This window comes from Somniosus microcephalus, chromosome 12 (assembly GCF_052327205.1).
Source record: "Somniosus microcephalus isolate GS21.2 chromosome 12, FLI_Smic_1.0, whole genome shotgun sequence".
Classification (NCBI taxonomy): Eukaryota; Metazoa; Chordata; class Chondrichthyes; order Squaliformes; family Somniosidae; genus Somniosus; species Somniosus microcephalus.
The window spans coordinates 164,567,897-164,585,355 of NC_140998.1; the positions used below are offsets into that span (position 1 = coordinate 164,567,897).

Sequence of the window (17,459 nt, forward strand, 5' to 3'; positions counted from 1 at the left end):
CACCTGTACAACGCCCAGGACTATGGAGAAGGCCAGGGAGAGAGCGCAGCGCTTCAGCGACGGAGACCTGAGGGTGCTGGTTGGCGGAGTGGAGCGCAGGTGCCATGTTTTGTTCCCAGAAGGTGGCAAGAGGCCGCTGCCCAGCGCCTACCGGAAAGCCTGGAGGGAGGTGTCCAACAGGGTGTCTTCCAACAGCGTGGTTGCCAGGACTCCTGTGCAATGCCGGAAGAAGTTCAACGACCTCACTCGGGTTGTCAGGGTGAGTACCCTTTCCAGTGTCCTCCTCACCCTTGCATGTGCACCTCACATTATGGGCAAAGGGACCTGAAAGCCCTAATGGCCAGCCCTCATCCAGCAGCTATGGGACTGGCATGAAAATCAATTGCACATTCAGCACTTTACACACTGTCCAAGCTATTCGACCATGGGAGGCATTGCAGACAAGATCAGGGCTACACACTGTCCAAGCTATTCGACCATGGGAGGCATTGCAGACAAGATCAGGGCTACACACTGTCCAAGCTATTCGACCATGGGAGGCATTGCAGACAAGATCAGGGCTACACACTGTCCAAGCTATTCGACCATGGGAGGCATTGCAGACAAGATCAGGGCTACACACTGTCCAAGCTATTCGACCATGGGAGGCAGTGCAGACAAGATCAGGGCTACACACTGTCCAAGCTATTCGACCATGGGAGGCAGTGCAGACAAGATCAGGGCTACACACTGTACTTAGAGGCCATCCTTTCTCTTGCAGGCCAAGGTTGCGCACAACCGGCGCAACCGAACTGAGACCGGCGGAGGCCGTCCTGACCTCAAAGAGCTCTCCGACCTCGACCAGCGTGTGGAGCGCATTATGGGAGGCCGGCTGATTGGCCCCGTCGCCAGTGGAGATGCCGACCCTGTTCTGGGCACCAATGGTAAGGGCATCACCTTTTGGACCTCTCTCGTTCCACTTGCGCATCAGATCAGCATCCTTTGCCACTGTCTGACCAATGCGGTGAATGGCACCACTCATGCCTCCCTCGCTGCCGCCCTGTCCTCACTCTAAAGCTACTCTTGTGCCTTCCTGCTTTCAGATGGTGAATCGCCAGGTGAGGAGGCGGGCCCTCAAGCTGCCACTGTCAGCGCTTCGGAAGACGAGGAGGAGGAAGAGGGCCCATCAGTGCCACCCTCAGCCGCGCCAGCCCATGGCGATGTGGGGGACACGTCTTCCCTGGAGGGGAGCCGGGGGGAAGGGTCGGAGGAGAGTGAAGCTCCGGGGCCCAGCGGCCTGCAGCAACGCGGGAGGGGTGGGGAAGCTCGGCGGACTTCTCCCCAGAGGGTGAGTGCGGCCTCCAGTCCTGCGACGGTCAGCGCAGAGGAGGTGCGCCTCCTACAGGAAATGGCCGTCCAGGCTGAGCGCAGGCACACTGAGCTCATGGCTGCAGTGGCAAGGATGCCTGACTCCATAGAGTGTCTGTCAAGGAGTGTGCAGGAATTCGGAGCAGCACAGGCCAGGAGTCTGCAACAATTCAGTGCAGCACAGGCCAGGAGTCTGCAACAATTCAGTGCAGCACAGGCCAGGAGTCTGGAACTATTCAGTGCAGCACAGGCCAGGAGTCTGCAGGACTTCGCGGCAGCACAGTCGGCTTCTAGCCAAGTGCTCAGTCGTGCCGTCCATTCACTGGCTGGTGTCATGCGGACACAGAGCAGGGCCACACGGGCACTAACTGCTGCCACCCTCGCTGGATCAGCCAGGCATCGCCAGGGCACTCGCCGCGCAGCAGCAGCCCAGCAGTCTGTTCTTCAGCTGTTTGCTGCGCATGCTGCAGTGCTGGCCCGTGCGAGTGCCAATGTCTCAGGCGACCAGCGAGCACCTGCGATCTGCCAGGTTGCCACCATTCCTGCAGCCGACGCTGCCACTCCGCCATTGCAGCTGCCACGAGCTGCTGGACAGACTGCTGCCGCCCAGCCAGAGTTGGAGCAGTCAGCAGCCGGACACTCCAAGGCCAGAGCTGGTGCAGGCCGACCCCCAAGGGCATCTGCCGTCTCGCCATCTGCCCCTCAGCAGCCTTCCCCCAGCCTTGCTGCAGCCACTGGGCTCCCATTGAGGAGGAGCAGCAGGGCGGGCAGGGGCCAGGCAAGGATGCGCAAGGCATCGCCCTCGCAGGGCAAAAAGTAGAGGTATGCACAAATGCCTGGTGCTTGTTGTAAGGCCAACACTGGTGCAGTTGTTTTTGTGTAAGGCCGAGACTGGTGTCTTTCTTTCTTTGTGTAAGGCCGAGACTGGTGTCTTTCTTTCTTTTTGTAAGGCCGAGACTGGTAGTTTTGTGTTTTTGGAGGGGGCTTCTCCACATGAGCATGTAATGTGGGAAGGGCAGAGGTTTTCAATAAATTATTGTTGTTAAATTGCAGTGTGCATGGTTTTTTGGTTAAGTCCTGGTTGCCCTGCTCGGCTGAGGGCTTGTGAAGCGGCTACATTCATCTGCTGACATTGGCACAAGCCAGTCCCTGAGAGGGGGCCTAGAACCGACGTTCAATAAGCCGGCGACAGGCGGCCCTTGCACTTTCTGCCTCCCTCCTGTGCTGGTCCTCCTCCTCCTCCTCCTCAGGTGGTCCTCCAATCTGTGGTGGCAGTGGCTGAGTCCTGCGGATAGCCAGGTTGTGCAGCATGCAGCAAACGACCACGAAATGGGAGACTCGCTCCGGCGAATACTGGAGGGCTCCACCGGAACGATCCAGACAGCGGAACCGTTGCTTCAGGACGCCGATTGTTTGTTCGATGATGTTCCTGGTCGCTTGATGGCTCTCGTTGTATCCCTCTTCAGCAGGGGTGCTAGGCGCACGGAGCGGGGTCATCAGCCAGGTACACAAAGGATAGCCTTTGTCCCCGAGAAGCCATCCTCGTGGGTGAGGCTGTGCCTGGAACATGTCTGCCACAGAAGTCTGGTGCAGGATGAAGGCATCGTGGCTGCTGCCTGGAAAGCGGGCATTGGCAGCTAGGATGAGCTGCCTGTGGTCACACACCAGCTGGACGTTCAGCGAATGGTAGCCCTTCCGGTTGCGGTAATCCTCGGCATTCTCCAGAGGTGCCCGCAAAGCCACATGCGTGCAGTCAATGGCGCCCTGCACCATGGGGAAGCCCGCGAATGCTGCAAAGCCCATTGCACGCTGTTGCTGCTTGGCAAGGGCCATGGAGAAGGAGATGAACTGACGTCTCCTTTTGAAAAGGGCATTGGTCACCTGGCGGATGCAGCAATGCACGGCGAACTGGGAGATGTTGGCAATGTCCCCAGTAGCGGATTGGAAGGAGCCGGTGGCATAGAAGTTGAGAGCCACCGTCACCTTCACTGCCACCGACAGAGACGTCCTGCTCCTCAGCTGTGGCTGCAGATCACCGCCAAGCAGCTGGCAGATCTCTGTGACCACGTCCCTTCTGAATTGCAGCCTCCGAGCACACTGCTCCTCAGACACGTTGAGATAGGAGAACTGCTGGCGGTATACCCTGGGTGGGTAAGGCCTCCTTTGCCGACGCCTGTTGCCCCCTCTCCATCTAGCCAGGGCTGCCACTCTCTCACGGCGTCTGTGAGCCCTTTGGATGTAATTGAGAAAGCCAGCGTTGACACCCATTGCAGCCCCCATAATATGCTGGCAAACAATGAGATGTCAATGAAGGCAAAGACTAGTGGAAAGCTGTGGCCTGAAGCCAGAAGTACCTGTCCGAGTGTTGGGCCAAAGCAGAAAGCTATCTGCCTTGGTCTCTCTCCAAAGATCCGTTTCGCAAGAAGGTGTGCTGCGAAATGGCAGCCTTTTATATTGCAGGAGGAGTGCCCTTTAATTTGCGCCCCCCGCGCCCCGCATCGGCTGAGCACTGTTCCACTCTAACAGTCGCTAGGGGCGCCAGGCGCACAATGGGGTGTTGCCACTGAAGTTCCGGTTGGGGGTGCACAAAGGGCGTTGCACGAGGAAATGACGTCATGATCTGCGCGCGCAGCTGAGCGTGCGCAAAGACTTTGCGCCGCCGCTAAATCTTGAGTGAAGTTGGGGCGAGGCGCAGATCGCGCTGCGCCCGGGCGCTACCCGCCTAGCGCCCGACATCTCCTCCTCCTAAGGCGCTAACGGCTGGCGCAACCAACTGAATTTCTAGGCCTAAGGGTGGTAGAAGTTTGGAACTCTCTTCCGCAAACGGCAATTGATGCTAGATCAATTGTTAATTTTAAATCAGAGATTGATAGCTTTCTGTTAACCAAAGGTATTAAGGGATATGGGCCAAAGGTGAGTATATGGAGTTAGGTCGCAGATCAGCCATGGTCTCACTGAATGGCGGAGCAGGCTCGCGGGGCTGAATAGCCTACTCCTGTTCCTATGTTCCTAAAAATGTTCCATTTCAAGAGTTGGATGTGTGTGGGGTCAGTGTGGAAGATCAGCTCAAGAGTTGGGAGAGATGAACCTTCCTAAAGCTTCCAAGGCCAGTATTACATAGAATGTACAGCACAGAAACAGGCCATTCAGCCCAACTGGTCCATGCTGGTGTTTATGCTCCACACGAGCCTGCTTCCACCCATCTCACCCTATCAGCATATCCTTCTATTCCTTTCTCCCTCGTGTCTTTATCTAGCTTCCCCTTAAATGCATCTATGTTATTCGTCCACATTCTAACCACTGTCTGGGTAAAGAAGTTTCTCCTGAATTCCCTACTGAATTTATTAGTGACTATCTTATATTTATGGCCTCTAGTTTTGGACGACCCACAAGGGCAAACATCTCTATGCCTACCCTATCAAACCCTTTCATAATTTCAAAATAGTAAGACCATATTAGAATCACCATTGCCTATTCTGCTTACATTTTCTGAACAGAGATATGTCCCTGCTCTGTTTCATGACTTACTAGATTACAGTTGTATTATCTATCCAGAGATGCACCAATTTGCCAGAAAGCCGGAAAATGAGCCATAGGCAACCAAACTGCTCAGGGTTTGAGGCTGCTGAGATTAGAGATGAGTTCATCTAAATGCCACTGGTCTTGGATCCACTGCTGTTAGGTGCAAGCTCCCCAGTAGTACAGATAAGCATCTGTCACCAGAGTCAGAAAAAAAGGTAAAATTTGAGAACTCTTTTGAGGTGGCATTTCCAGAAACTGCCTATCCTTAAGTGCCTGGGCTGCAGCCAAATCTACCTTCATCAGCTGTGACAACATATCCTAGTTGGGAAGCTATTTATGCAAGGGGTTCCACAGGTTTACTGTTGTAAAGCAAAGGGGATACCAGTCTCTGAGATAAGAATACTTAACAGGTTGATTAAAACTACCTGCCCACAAACATAATTTCCTGCAGAGGTTCCAGGTGGGACTTCCTATACCTGACAGGAAATCTGAGTTCGTGGCATGTGGCACTAATCACAACAGTGTTAGGAAGTCTTCAGACTAAAGCTACAAATTAAGCTCAAGCAAAAAATCCCATCCCACCAGTTCAAAGACCACAAGAGATAATTTTTAACTTTTACAAACAAAAAACTGCTAACAGTATTCAAACAGTTTCTGGCATGATAAACAAAAAGTCAGTATGTTGCTGACAATAGGATAAAAAGAACTGCAGACATGCCCTAGAGTAGAATGGGGGACAATATCCTTGTTAAGCATCTGATTTTCTTAAAAGGAAGGTGTCCAAAGTGTATTTCCTCTAGAGACGATTTGTATGTGGAGGAAGAATGAACTATTTTTTTAAATTACATAGGGTATTGGACAGGTATATATTAATGGATCTCCAATGGTGCTGATCATGACAAGTTAACAAATGTGGTATTTTATAATATGGGCCCAAGTCCCAATGCTTTGTGCCTTCCATTCATAGCAGAACCTGAGATTACAACATCTCCCACAACAGATTTATCTCTTTCCCTTCTTGCACTCTACCTCCTTCCTTGACCAACAGAATGTGTGTCTCACTTGCTCTCTTCCCTCCCCACTTCACTTTCTTCTCAGCCATCAACGGTCTCCCCCCTTCAACAGGTTCTCGTTGTACTCCCTTAACAGTATTTGTCCCTCTTTCATTTCACCCACACTCAAAAGTTCTTCTTCTCTCCCGACATCTCTGAACAGGGAGCCCTCTGCATCTCTCTCTCCCACCTCAACACAGAGGCCCCGATTTTCGGCTTGTGTGGGAAATGGTCGGGTTTCCCCGAATGTGGGGTTTCTGACACACATAAAAAAGTGTCAGCCAGCTCCACGCAATTTTCCTTCAAGTGGCCAATTAATTCCCAGCATGTGGGAAGCCTTGCTAATTGTCCAATTCGAGTCAGAAAGCCCCACAGTATGATGTCATCATTCGTGGTGCTTTCAAGGTCCATAGCAAGCACTGCATCCTCTGAAGGCTTCCAAACGAACCATACAGGATGGCAGAGGAGCCTGCAGCAGCTGTGGGCAGTGCCAGACCCCGAGCTGCCTCCAAATTCAACGAGGCTTCACTGCAGGCATTATTGGATGGGGTTAGGGCCCACAGGGAGGTCCTCTTCCCTAGGTCAGGGAGGAAGAGGCCTCCCACTGAGACCAATGCTGCATGGATGCAGTTGTCAGCAGATGCCAACTCGCTGGGAGTCACTAGAAGAACCTTGGCATTACATCTCTAACTCCTTCCTTTACTCCTTCCTTTACTCCCCCACAGTACCATCCAGAGACCCCGTCCTCACTGTGGAGGAGGAAGAGGCTGTGCAGCCAGACTTCTCAGAGGAAGCTCCAACCTCTGAGGGCGCAGCGTCAGCGCACCCAGCACCAGCGCAGACACTCACACCTCGCGGGGACCTTCGGGACATAGAGTAGTGTTGTCACCTGGTGTTTCACAGCTCACAAGTGAGCTTCATCAGATTCTGGAGACAAGGGCAGTAGTGGAGAGTCCTCGTCGGAGGGCACAGGACTCTGCCAGCTCAGCTCAGCTGCGCTGCATGTCGACCCTCTGCCTCTGGGTCCATCCGCAAGAGAAGAGGTGATGGATCTCCATGCACAGATGCAGGAGTCTCTGGCAGGTTTTGTCTCCAGGGTTGCTGCGAGTGTGGAGCGAATGGAGGAGTCCATAGCGACCATGAGCAGAGCCTTTGTGGAGTCATTGACGCATGAACGCATCACCATGGAAAGGTTGGCAACCTCCATGGAGGAGATAACTCGCCAGGGTACGGAAAACATGGTGAGTGCTCATAAGAGAATGACATCTCTTGAGGAGCGTTGGCCATCTGTTGAACAGAGAAACCAGATCTTCATGGAAGTCCTTCTGAGTAGGACTGCCAGTGCAGAAACGGGTCCCCATGGCCCCCTAAAGCGCAGCAAGGTGCTCTCAAGCCACTTCCAAGTGCTGGCCCCTTCTGGCCTGTGCAGCTTCAGGTGAGTGAGCAGCAGCCTGGTGCTCCTGTTGCTGATCCTGCTGTTCTTGGTTCTGCTGCTGCCACCTCTGCTGCTGGAGATCCTCTAATGGCAAGAAGGGAAGGAAAAAAAGGCGTCCCATGCTTCCCGTAGATGCCTCCGCTGAGGAAGCGCTGAGTGAGGGTGGCGAGAGGGGCTTCCCAAGAGATCGCATTGGAGAAGTGTGTGAGGCTCCAACCTTCCACAGCTGTGCCTAAGCCTTGAAGAAGTAGCCCCAAACCTGCAACAACAAGGTCCTTCAACATACAAGTGCTGTCCCTTTAAATCGCAGCTTCTCCGATTGACCTGCAGCTGACAGCTAGCAAGCTTCACGCCAGGTCTCAGCAGCGGAGTGCGTCGGCGGGAACTCAGCGGCAGCAGCGGGCTATAAAAGTCCCAGAGACCAGGTAAGGCCTCAGTGCGTCGGCGGGAACTCAGCGGCAGCAGCGGGGCTATAAAAGTCCCAGAGACCAGGTAAGGCCTCAGTGCGTCGGCAGGAACTCAGCGGCAGCAGCGGGGCTATAAAAGTCCCAGAGACCAGGTAAGGCCTCAGTGCGTCGGCAGGAACTCAGCGGCAGCAGCGGGGCTATAAAAGTCCCAGAGACCAGGTAAGGCCTCAGTGCGTCGGCGGGAACTCAGCGGCAGCAGCGGGGCTATAAAAGTCCCAGAGACCAGGTAAGGCCTCAGTGCGTCGGCAGGAACTCAGCGGCAGCAGCGGGGCTATAAAAGTCCCAGAGACCAGGTAGGTTTACCAATCTCCAGTCTGGGAACTCGGAGGGAAGGAGAGAGGTAAAAAGTAATCCAAGTGTGACGTCACCAGAAAGCGGGTAAGTGATTGGTTGGTAAATATTTCTCCCTTTTTAAGCTTAAATCTCTTTGGTTTATAGTTTCTAAGGTGTGATATTCACCATCTAGATTTGGGACAGAGGGTATTTAAGAATAATAATAAATTTAATTAATTACATAGAATGGGAGATCAAGTGATGTGTTGCTGCTGCAATATGTGGGAGCTGGTGGACACCATTGATGCTCACGGTGATCACATTTGCAGTAAGTGTTGGCTGCTCGAGGAATTCCGGCTCCGTGTTGAAGAGCTGGAGTCCGAGCTTCAAACACTGAGACACATCAGGGAGGGGGAGAGTTACATGGACTCTGTGTATCACGAGGTATTCACACCAATTAGATTAATTAATTCAGATGTAGTCCGTGGCCAGGATGGTGTGACTAGAAGTGAGGCAGGTACGGGGATCCAGGAGGTAGTGTTGGAGGAGCCGCAGCCCTTGCGCTTGTCCAACAGGTTCGAGGCTCTTACTCCCTGTGAGGATGGGAACAGGGACTGCGGGGAGGATGAGCAACCTAGCCACAGCACCGTGGAGCGGGGGGCCATTCAAGTGGGGGGAATTAAAAGAAATGTTGTAGTGGTAGGGGATAGTATCGTTAGGGGGATAGATAGAGTTCTTTGCAGCCGAGAGCGAGAGTCCCGAAGGCTGTGTTGCCTGCCCGGTGCCAGGGGTAAGGACATCTCCTCTGGACTGGAGAGAAACTTGGAGTGGGAGGGGGAGGATCCAGTTGTCGTGGTCCATGTTGGTACCAACGACATAGATAGGACAAGGAAGCAGGTTCTGCTGAGGGAGTTAGAGCAGCTAGGGGCCAAATTAAAAAGCAGAACCACAAGGGTAATAATCTCTGGATTATTACCTGAGCCACGAGCGAATTTGGCTAGGACAAATAAAATTAGAGAGTTAAATGCGTGGCTCAAAGACTGGTGTGGGAGAAATGGGTTTTGCTTCCTGGGACACTGGCACCAGTACTGGGGCAGGAGGGAGCTGTTCCGTTGGGACGGGCTTCACTTGGCCAGTGCTGGGACTAGAGTCCTGGCGGATCATATAACTAGGGCTGCAGAGAGGGCTTTAAACTAACTAGTGGGGGGGAGGTTCCTAGAGAGCAAATAATAAAAATGACAACAGAGAAGGTCATAGACTTAGGTAGCAGTGGGGAAATTAAAAACCAGAGCGTGTCAGGAAGGGGCAGAAGGTATGGAGTAAAAGGTAAAGTAATAAAAAGGGCAAAAGCAGGAACTAAGTGTCACAAAACATCTTTGAAAGTTCTCTATCTGAATGCACGTAGCATTCGTAACAAAATAGACGAGTTAATGGCACAAATAACTACATATGGGTATGATCTTGTGGCCATTACAGAAACATGGCTGCAGGGTGACAATGCCTGGGAATTAAACATACCAGGTTATTTAACGATCAGGAAGGACAGGCAGGAAGGAAGGGGAGGTGGGGTGGCTATGTTAATAAAGGAAGGAATCACTGTAATACAGAGAAATGATATTGGGTCAAAAGATCAGGATAATGAAACAGTTTGGGTGGAGGTAAGGCATAATAAGGGGAAAAAAACACTAGTGGGCGTAGTCTATAGGTCTCCAAACAGTTGCAACTCTGTTGGACGGAGTATCAATCAGGAAATAGTTGAGGCTTGTAATAAGGGAACATCTATAATTATGGGGGATTTTAACTATCATATTAATTGGACAAATCAAATTGGGCAGGGCTGCCTTGAGGATGAGTTCATTGAGTGTATTAGGGATGGGTTTCTTGAGCAGTATGTAACTGAACCGACCAGGGGGCAAGCAACCTTAGATCTGGTCCTGTGTAACGAGACAGGATTAATTAAAAATGTCCTAGTAAAGGATCCCCTTGGAATGAGTGACCATAACATGTTTGAATTCCACATTCAATTACAGGGTGAGAAGGTTGGATCTCAAACAAGCGTGCTAAGCTTGAATAAAGGAGACTATGAAGGTATGAGAGCGGAATTGAGTAGAGTGGATTGGGAAAATAGATTAAAGGGTAAGACGATACATGATCAGTGGTGTACATTTAAGGAGTTATTTTACAACTTCCAAAAAATATATATTCCACTGAGAAGAAAAGGGTGTAAAAGAAAAGACAGCCATCCGTGGCTAAGTAAAGAAATTAAGGATAGTATTCGACTAAAAACAAGGGCATATAAGGTAGCCAAATCTAGTGGGAGGATAGAGGATTGGGAAAACTTTAAAAGACAGCAAAAAATAACAAAAAGATTGATTAAGAAAGGGAAGATAGATTATGAAAGTAAATTAGCAAAAAATATAAAAACAGATAGTAAGAGTTTTTATAGTTATATAAAAAGAAAAAGGGTGGCTAAAGTAAATGTTGGTCCCTTAGAGGATGAGACCGGGAAATTAATGGTGGGAAATATGGAGATGGCAAAAACACTGAATGAATATTTTATATCAGTCGTTACAGTAGAAGACACTAAGAATATCCCAACACTGGACAAACAGGGGGCTATAGGGGAGGAGGAGCTAAACACGATCAAAATCACTAAGGAAGTGGTACTCAGTAAAATAATGGGACTCAAGGCGGATAAATCACCTGGACCTGATGGCTTACATCCTAGGGTCTTGAGGGAAGTGGCGGTAGGGATTGTGGATGCATTGGTAATAATTTTCCAAAACTCCCTGCACTCGGCAAAGGTCCCGGCAGACTGGAAAACTGCTAATGTAACACCCTTATTTAAAAAGGGCAGTAGACAGAAGGCTGGAAACTATAGACCGGTTAGCCTAACATCTGTGGTAGGTAAAATTTTGGAGTCCATTATTAAGGAGACAGTAACAGGACATTTGGATAATCATAATTTAATAGGACAAAGTCAGCATGGTTTTATGAAGGGGAAGTCATGTTTGACAAATTTGCTGGAGTTCTTTGAGGAAGTAACATATAGGGTGGATAAAGGGGAACCAGTGGACGTAGTGTATTTAGACTTCCAAAAGGCATTTGACAAGGTGCCACACAAAAGATTATTGCTTAAGATAAAAAACCACAGGATTGGGGGTAATATTCTGGCATGGATAGAGGATTGGCTATCTAACAGAAGGCAGAGAGTTGGGATAAATGGTTCATTCTCAGACTGGCAATCAGTAACTAGTGGTGTTCCACAGGGGTCAGTGCTGGGTCCCCAACTCTTTACAATCTATATTAACGATTTGGAGGAGGGGACCGAGTGTAACATATCAAAGTTTGCAGATGATACTAAGATGGGAGGTAAAATAGTGAGTGAGGAGGACATAAAAAACCTGCAAGGGGACATAGACAGGCTAAGTAAGTGGGCAGAGATTTGGCAGATGGAATACAATACTGGAAAGTGTGAGGTTATGCACTTTGGCAGGAAAATTCATAGAGCAAGTTATTATCTTAATGGCAAGAAACTGGAAAGTACTGAAGTACAAAGGGATCTGGGGGTCCTGGTGCACGAAACTCAAAAGGTTAGTATGCAGGTGCAGCAAGTGATTAAGAAGGCCAATGGAATGTTGGCTTTCATTGCTAGGGGGATAGAATATAAAAATAGGGAAGTATTGCTTCAGTTGTACAAGGTATTGGTGAGACCGCACCTGGAATACTGCGTACAGTTTTGGTGTCCATACTTAAGAAAGGACATACTTGCCCTTGAGTCAGTACAAAGAAGGTTCACTCGGTTAATCCCGGGGATGAGGGGATGGACATATGAGGAGAGGTTGAGTAGATTGGGACTCTACTCATTGGAGTTCAGAAGAATGAGAGGCGATCTTATTGAAACATATAAGATTGTGAAGGGGTTGGATCGGGTGGATGCGGGGAGGATGTTCCCGATGATGGGTGAAACTAGAACTAGGGGGCATAGTCTTAGAATAAGGGGCTGCTCTTTCAAAGCTGAGATGAGGAGGAACTACTTCACTCAGAGGGTGGTAGGCCCATGGAATATGCTGCCCCAAAAAGCTGTAGAAGCTACATCATTACATAAATTTAAAACAGAAATAGACAGTTTCCTAGAAGTAAAGGGAATTAAGGGTTACGGGGAGTGGGCAGGAATTTGGACATGAGACTAGGTTCTGGTCGGTCATGGCCCTGTGGGTAGCGGAGCGGGCCCAGGGGCCGTGTAGCCTGATCCTGCTCCTATTTCACAGAAATCACAGAAACCCCACAGTGCAGATAGAGGCCATTTCGGCCCATCGAGCCTGCACCGACACATATCCCACCCGATCCCCGTAACCCCTACACCAACACCAACACATATCCCACCCTATCCTCGTAACCCCACGTATTTAATCCCCCTAACACTAAGGGTCAATTTATCATAGCCAATCAACCTAACCCGCACATTTTTGGACTGTGGGAGGAAACCGGAGCACCCGGAGGAAACCCACGCAAACACGGGGAGAATGTGCAAACTCCACACAGTCACCCGAGGCCGGATTCGAACCCGGGTCCCTGGCGCTGTGAGGCAACAGTGCTAACCACTATGCCACCGTGCTGCCCCAAACATTTCGTGTGTCTAATTCTGTTCGATTCAGGAGATGGTTCTGTGATAGTGGATTGGCGGTTAGGATCAGATCAGCCATGATCTTGTTGAATGGCGGAGCAGGCTCGAGGGGCCGATTGGCCTACTCCTGCTCCTATTTCTTATGTTCTTATGTTCTAGTTCCCCGCAGGCGTGTTTCAGGTGGGGAAAGCCCCAAAGTTGCAATGGCCCGGGAAAATCTGCCTCAACAAGCTGATAATTGTTGATTAGTGCTCCGATGACCAGTCCCTCCAGCGGCAGCCGGGACTGAATCGGGTCGCGGGGAAACGGCGGTCCGAAAGTCGGACGGGGCGGGGGGCGTCCCGACCCGCTTTTTCGCCAATTTTCAGCCCCCGGCCGCATGAAAAGCCACCCGACGGCTGCCAGAAAATCGACCCCAGAGTGTCTCCATGTGTCTGTCTGTTTCTGCTCCCCTCAAGAGGGTTTCTCCCCCTTAACCCCACATCAATATCTGCTTCTCTGTTTCTCTCTTCCTTCCTTGGGCTGTAGCACAGCTAAAATAAAGTCAAGAGTTTGCTGAGCAGATAAACTCTGCATCCACATTGTTTTATTTTTCTCATTCACTTCTCTTTTCTACACACTCTCCTCCCTCATCTCTTTCCTTTGGCTTTTCATTCACATCTTTTTTCTATTTTTAATTTTCTCTCCCTATTTAATTTTTTTTTACTTCCCTCTCCTATTTGTTTCTAAAATGCTCCGCCCACCCCACACCACTTCCTGCAGCATTGTCACTGTAATAGGTCTGGGGCAAGTTATGGAGAAAGCAGAGAAAATGGGAGGGAGCAGACTATTGAGGTTTCACTAGGGTTTACTCCAGGGGGTTGTGGTTTTACACATCAGATTAGGAAGCAGATGAATAAACTTGAAGGAGATGGACTTCTGCCTGTGCTTGGTTGGGGCGGGGGAACAGAAGCGATGAAATGTTTGCTGGGTGGCAGGTAGGTGTTACTTGCATGAAGATAGCTACAATAATTCTTCAGAATGTTAGTCCCGGGGACAGGGAAATTTAATACAACACTTACCCCCTTTGCCCCCCTAGAGGAGGGTGTTCCCAGCTTGGGGGATAAAAGAAAGAGAAAAACAGGGTGAACCAGGAGTGCATGATGTTCAGAGGCTTGGCAAGATGCATGAGAAGCCAGTTTGTGGCCAAGAGCTGTTGGAATCTGGTAGTCTTGTTAAGAGCTGCTGTTACGTGATGAATTTGATTTTCAGGGCTTTATAGTGGAATTGGTGACAACTTCTCACAGGGACTGTAACTTGCAGTACTTTTACTGCTGGGATGTGATTAAACAGAATTTTTTTGGATTGAATCGTATTGTAGATTTTTCAGTGAAAAGTGATTGCGAAGAAAACAAATTGGGGGAGGAGATTTGCTTGCATAAGTGATGATAAAAAGTAGAAAAGCAGAGGAAAATAATTTTGACTGGATGAGCGCGATGGCAGGGACAGACCATATATGTATTATAATTAATGTATATATAAAATATTTGTGCTTATTCATGTACACTTAAAAAAGTAGTTTACCTCGTGCATCATGATGCTGAAACCGTACACTGCATTTCCTTGCGTTTCTTCCACCTGCAGAGGAAAAACATTATACTAGCCATTTCTTTCTACAAGTGCTTTGGTGGGGTGAACCAGAAAATGTTATGTTATATCCAAACTAAACAGCTTACAACAAAATTTCACTACCAGCTAGTTTTAATTATGCAGAAAGCCTGCAGTTCCTCCAATTTTCTCTTCTTACCCTCCTGAAGACAGCATCTCATGGGTGGTGCTGGCTCCCCTGCACCTCATCCACATGTCTAATCTTCATGTGTGAGCCTAGACAGAGAGAGTAGCAGCACCTCATTCGATTATTGGGCTATCACGGATGTGACTAATACAGGCTTCTGGTATCTACACAAACAAAGCTCCAAGCAGGATAGCGATCAGCAGCAGAATCTCTGGCCAATTTTCCCCAGGAACACTGACGCCAATAGTAATGTCCTCAGTGTGGAGATATATTAACTCAGCACAGAGAAGGAACTGAACCCAAACCTTCCAGGTCTGTATAGCTCAGTGCCACATCACATGGTGCATTTGCACATTTGATAGTTGAATTGTCTGTTAGGTTAACAATCTGTAAGGCTAAACATTAGATTACTTTTATATAGTGGTCTTTGAAAGTAGACTATCTATCTATTGTTCTACCAAGAAAACAAATCCTACAGCAACCTTCCATTCCACAAGTGTAGAATTCAGTGCATGTGCAATGTTTGCACTGAATACCACAGGCTCGTAATTTTATTCACTGCACACAAGGTAGCAGCACTGCCGACTGAAATAGTTAATGAAGTCCAGAAACCATTTTGCTTAAAAATAAGGGTCAACAGAGCAGTGACAGAAATTTTACACAAGTGTAATAGAATCTAAAAAATATATACTCTCAGAAAAGTAGCCTAAATTTAACTGACCATTTACTGAATTACGTTACTGGTGTGGTTTGTTTGGAGTAACAAGTTAAATTTCCATAAGGGATATTAACTCTGATAAACACGTAGAGGGAATTTTAACACCCAAGAACGGTTAGGTTGGGGTCGGGTGGGTAGTAAAAATGGAAGAAAAATTATCTTGACCGCAACCCAGCTCCAACTTCCGGGTTTAACTGAGGCACGTTTGACTGCGTGGGAATAACCTGCTCACCGGAGGCGGCGCTACCATTAGCGCAGGCGGGTCGGCAATTAACACACGACTTAACATGATAATTAAATGGAATTGAGGACGTTTTCAAATTATTTTAACATTCCTTTGCATTTAACACCTCCAGCATGGGTTCGGGAAACTCATCAATGAAAAGGAGGTGAGATTGAGGTGCACTTCATGGGGATGTTTAAATTTCAGATTGCCTGATCTCAATAAAGGCTCAGTGCTTACAGCTGCTTTGTCAGTTCCCTCTGCCACACGTTTAGCATAGAGTTCTTGTCAGCATAGAGGTTTTTGTGAAGTTTGGAGTCTTTCAAATGGACACCAGCAGGATGGAAAGCAGTATGGATGTTTTTGACACTACATCGGACAAGGAAGACAATCACCGTTCACGGCAGCGACGGTGTGCCGTGGTGCACAGGGGAGAGGTGCACAGTGGAGAGGAGACAAGAGAGGGGCCGAGGTCGCAAGAGCCACTATCCATGAGAGAGGGTCTACCGACAGAGGCTCAGCTTCCTTGACATATCTGAAGAACAGTACTTCCACAGGCTCAGATTGTCACAGCATATGGTCGTAGACATCTGCAGCCTCCTTCAAGAAGAGCTGTTCCCTGCTCGACTTGGTGGCCACACATTGCCCGTCACTGTCAGTCACCACCACACTCAATTTCTTTGCCTCTGGCTCCTTCCAGTGCGCCACTGGAGACATGTCGAGGGTCTCAGTCGGCTGCCCATAAAAGGGCAGCTTATAAAGGAAGTTATGATGAACCTTTATAAAACACTGGTTCGACCTCAACTGGAGTATTGCGTCCAATTCTGGGCACCGTACTTTAGGAAGGATGTGAAGGTCGTAGAGAGGGTGCAGGAAAGATTTACAAGAATGATTCCAGGGATGAGGGACTTCAGTTACGTGGGTAGACTAGAGAAGCTGGGGTTGTTCTCTTAGGAGCAGAGATGGTTGAGAAGAGATTTGACAGAGGTGTTCAAAATCACGAGGGGTCTAGAAGAGTAGATAGAGAGAAACTGTTCCCATTGGCGGAAGGGTCGAGAACCAGAGGACACAGATTTAAGGTGACTGGCAAAAGAACCAAAGGCAACACGAGGAAAAACTTTTTTACGCAGCGAGTGGTTAGGATCTGGAATTCACTCTCTGAAAGGGTGGTGGAGACAGATTCAATCGTTGCTTTCAAAAGGGAATTGGATAAGTACTTGAAGGAAAAAAAATTGCAGGTCTACGGAGAAAGGGTGGGGGAGTGGGACTAGCTGAAGTGTTCTGTGCTGTAACCGTTCTATGACTCTATGAAAAGTAAACAGTGGGTCATGGATGGGTTGTTTACCAGGGCGTCAACTTATGTCAACTTCCCCACGACAATAGCCAGAATGAGCGCGCACTCGCATTCGCCTCCCTGGCTGGCTTCACACAGGTACAGGGTGCCATCGATTGCACACACGTGGCCATCAGAGGACCACCACAGCAACCAGGGCCCCAATATTAACTTCGAGGCGCGTTGGGAGCGGGGGTGGATCCAATATCATGTGGGAAACCCAGAAATAATTTCAGCATGTCTCTGTGTCATTTTAATGCAGCCACATCATAATAATTTTACTTCCGAGTCTGCCGTCGAGTGCGTGGCAGCGGCCGTGGTGTGGACCCGCATGATGTGATCTCAACTCCAGTATTTAAAGGGCCAATCCAAAGTTGGAGTTTGGAAGAGTTGGGAGGTTTGGCACAGAGACAGCAATTGCAGAATAAGGACTCAGGAAGCTCAACGGCTGCGCCCCGCTTTAACTCTGCAAAGAGAGGAAGAAAGCTGCTGCTGCTACAAAGAAGGTGTGACTGGAGGTAGCCCAGGTGGTCAGCAGTAGGAGCATTGTGCAACGCTCCTGGATTCAGTGAAGGAAGCGCTTTAATGATCTAACCAGGTCAGAAAAGGCGGGTACAGTTGCACACTCACCTACATCCTGCTGTGCATATCACCCCCGTCCCCCCACAACTCTGCCTTGTCAAGCATA

General features: G+C 49.3%; 1 protein-coding gene across 14 annotated transcripts in view; it reads right to left on the reverse strand.

Moving 5' to 3' along the window:
* Window positions 1–17,459, reverse strand: part of LOC147109680 (uncharacterized) — a 396,101-nt gene that overhangs the window by 120,785 nt on the left and 257,857 nt on the right. For 13 of the 14 annotated variants that reach the window (XM_086003764.1, XM_086003766.1, XM_086003775.1 and 10 more), the window contains one exon: window positions 14,287–14,340. The exons of the other annotated variant lie outside the window; for it this stretch is intronic. In XM_086003764.1, the coding sequence (XP_085859890.1) occupies window positions 14,287–14,340 (54 nt within the window). The remainder of the gene's footprint in view (window positions 1–14,286; window positions 14,341–17,459) is intronic. 14 annotated transcript variants of the gene reach the window in all.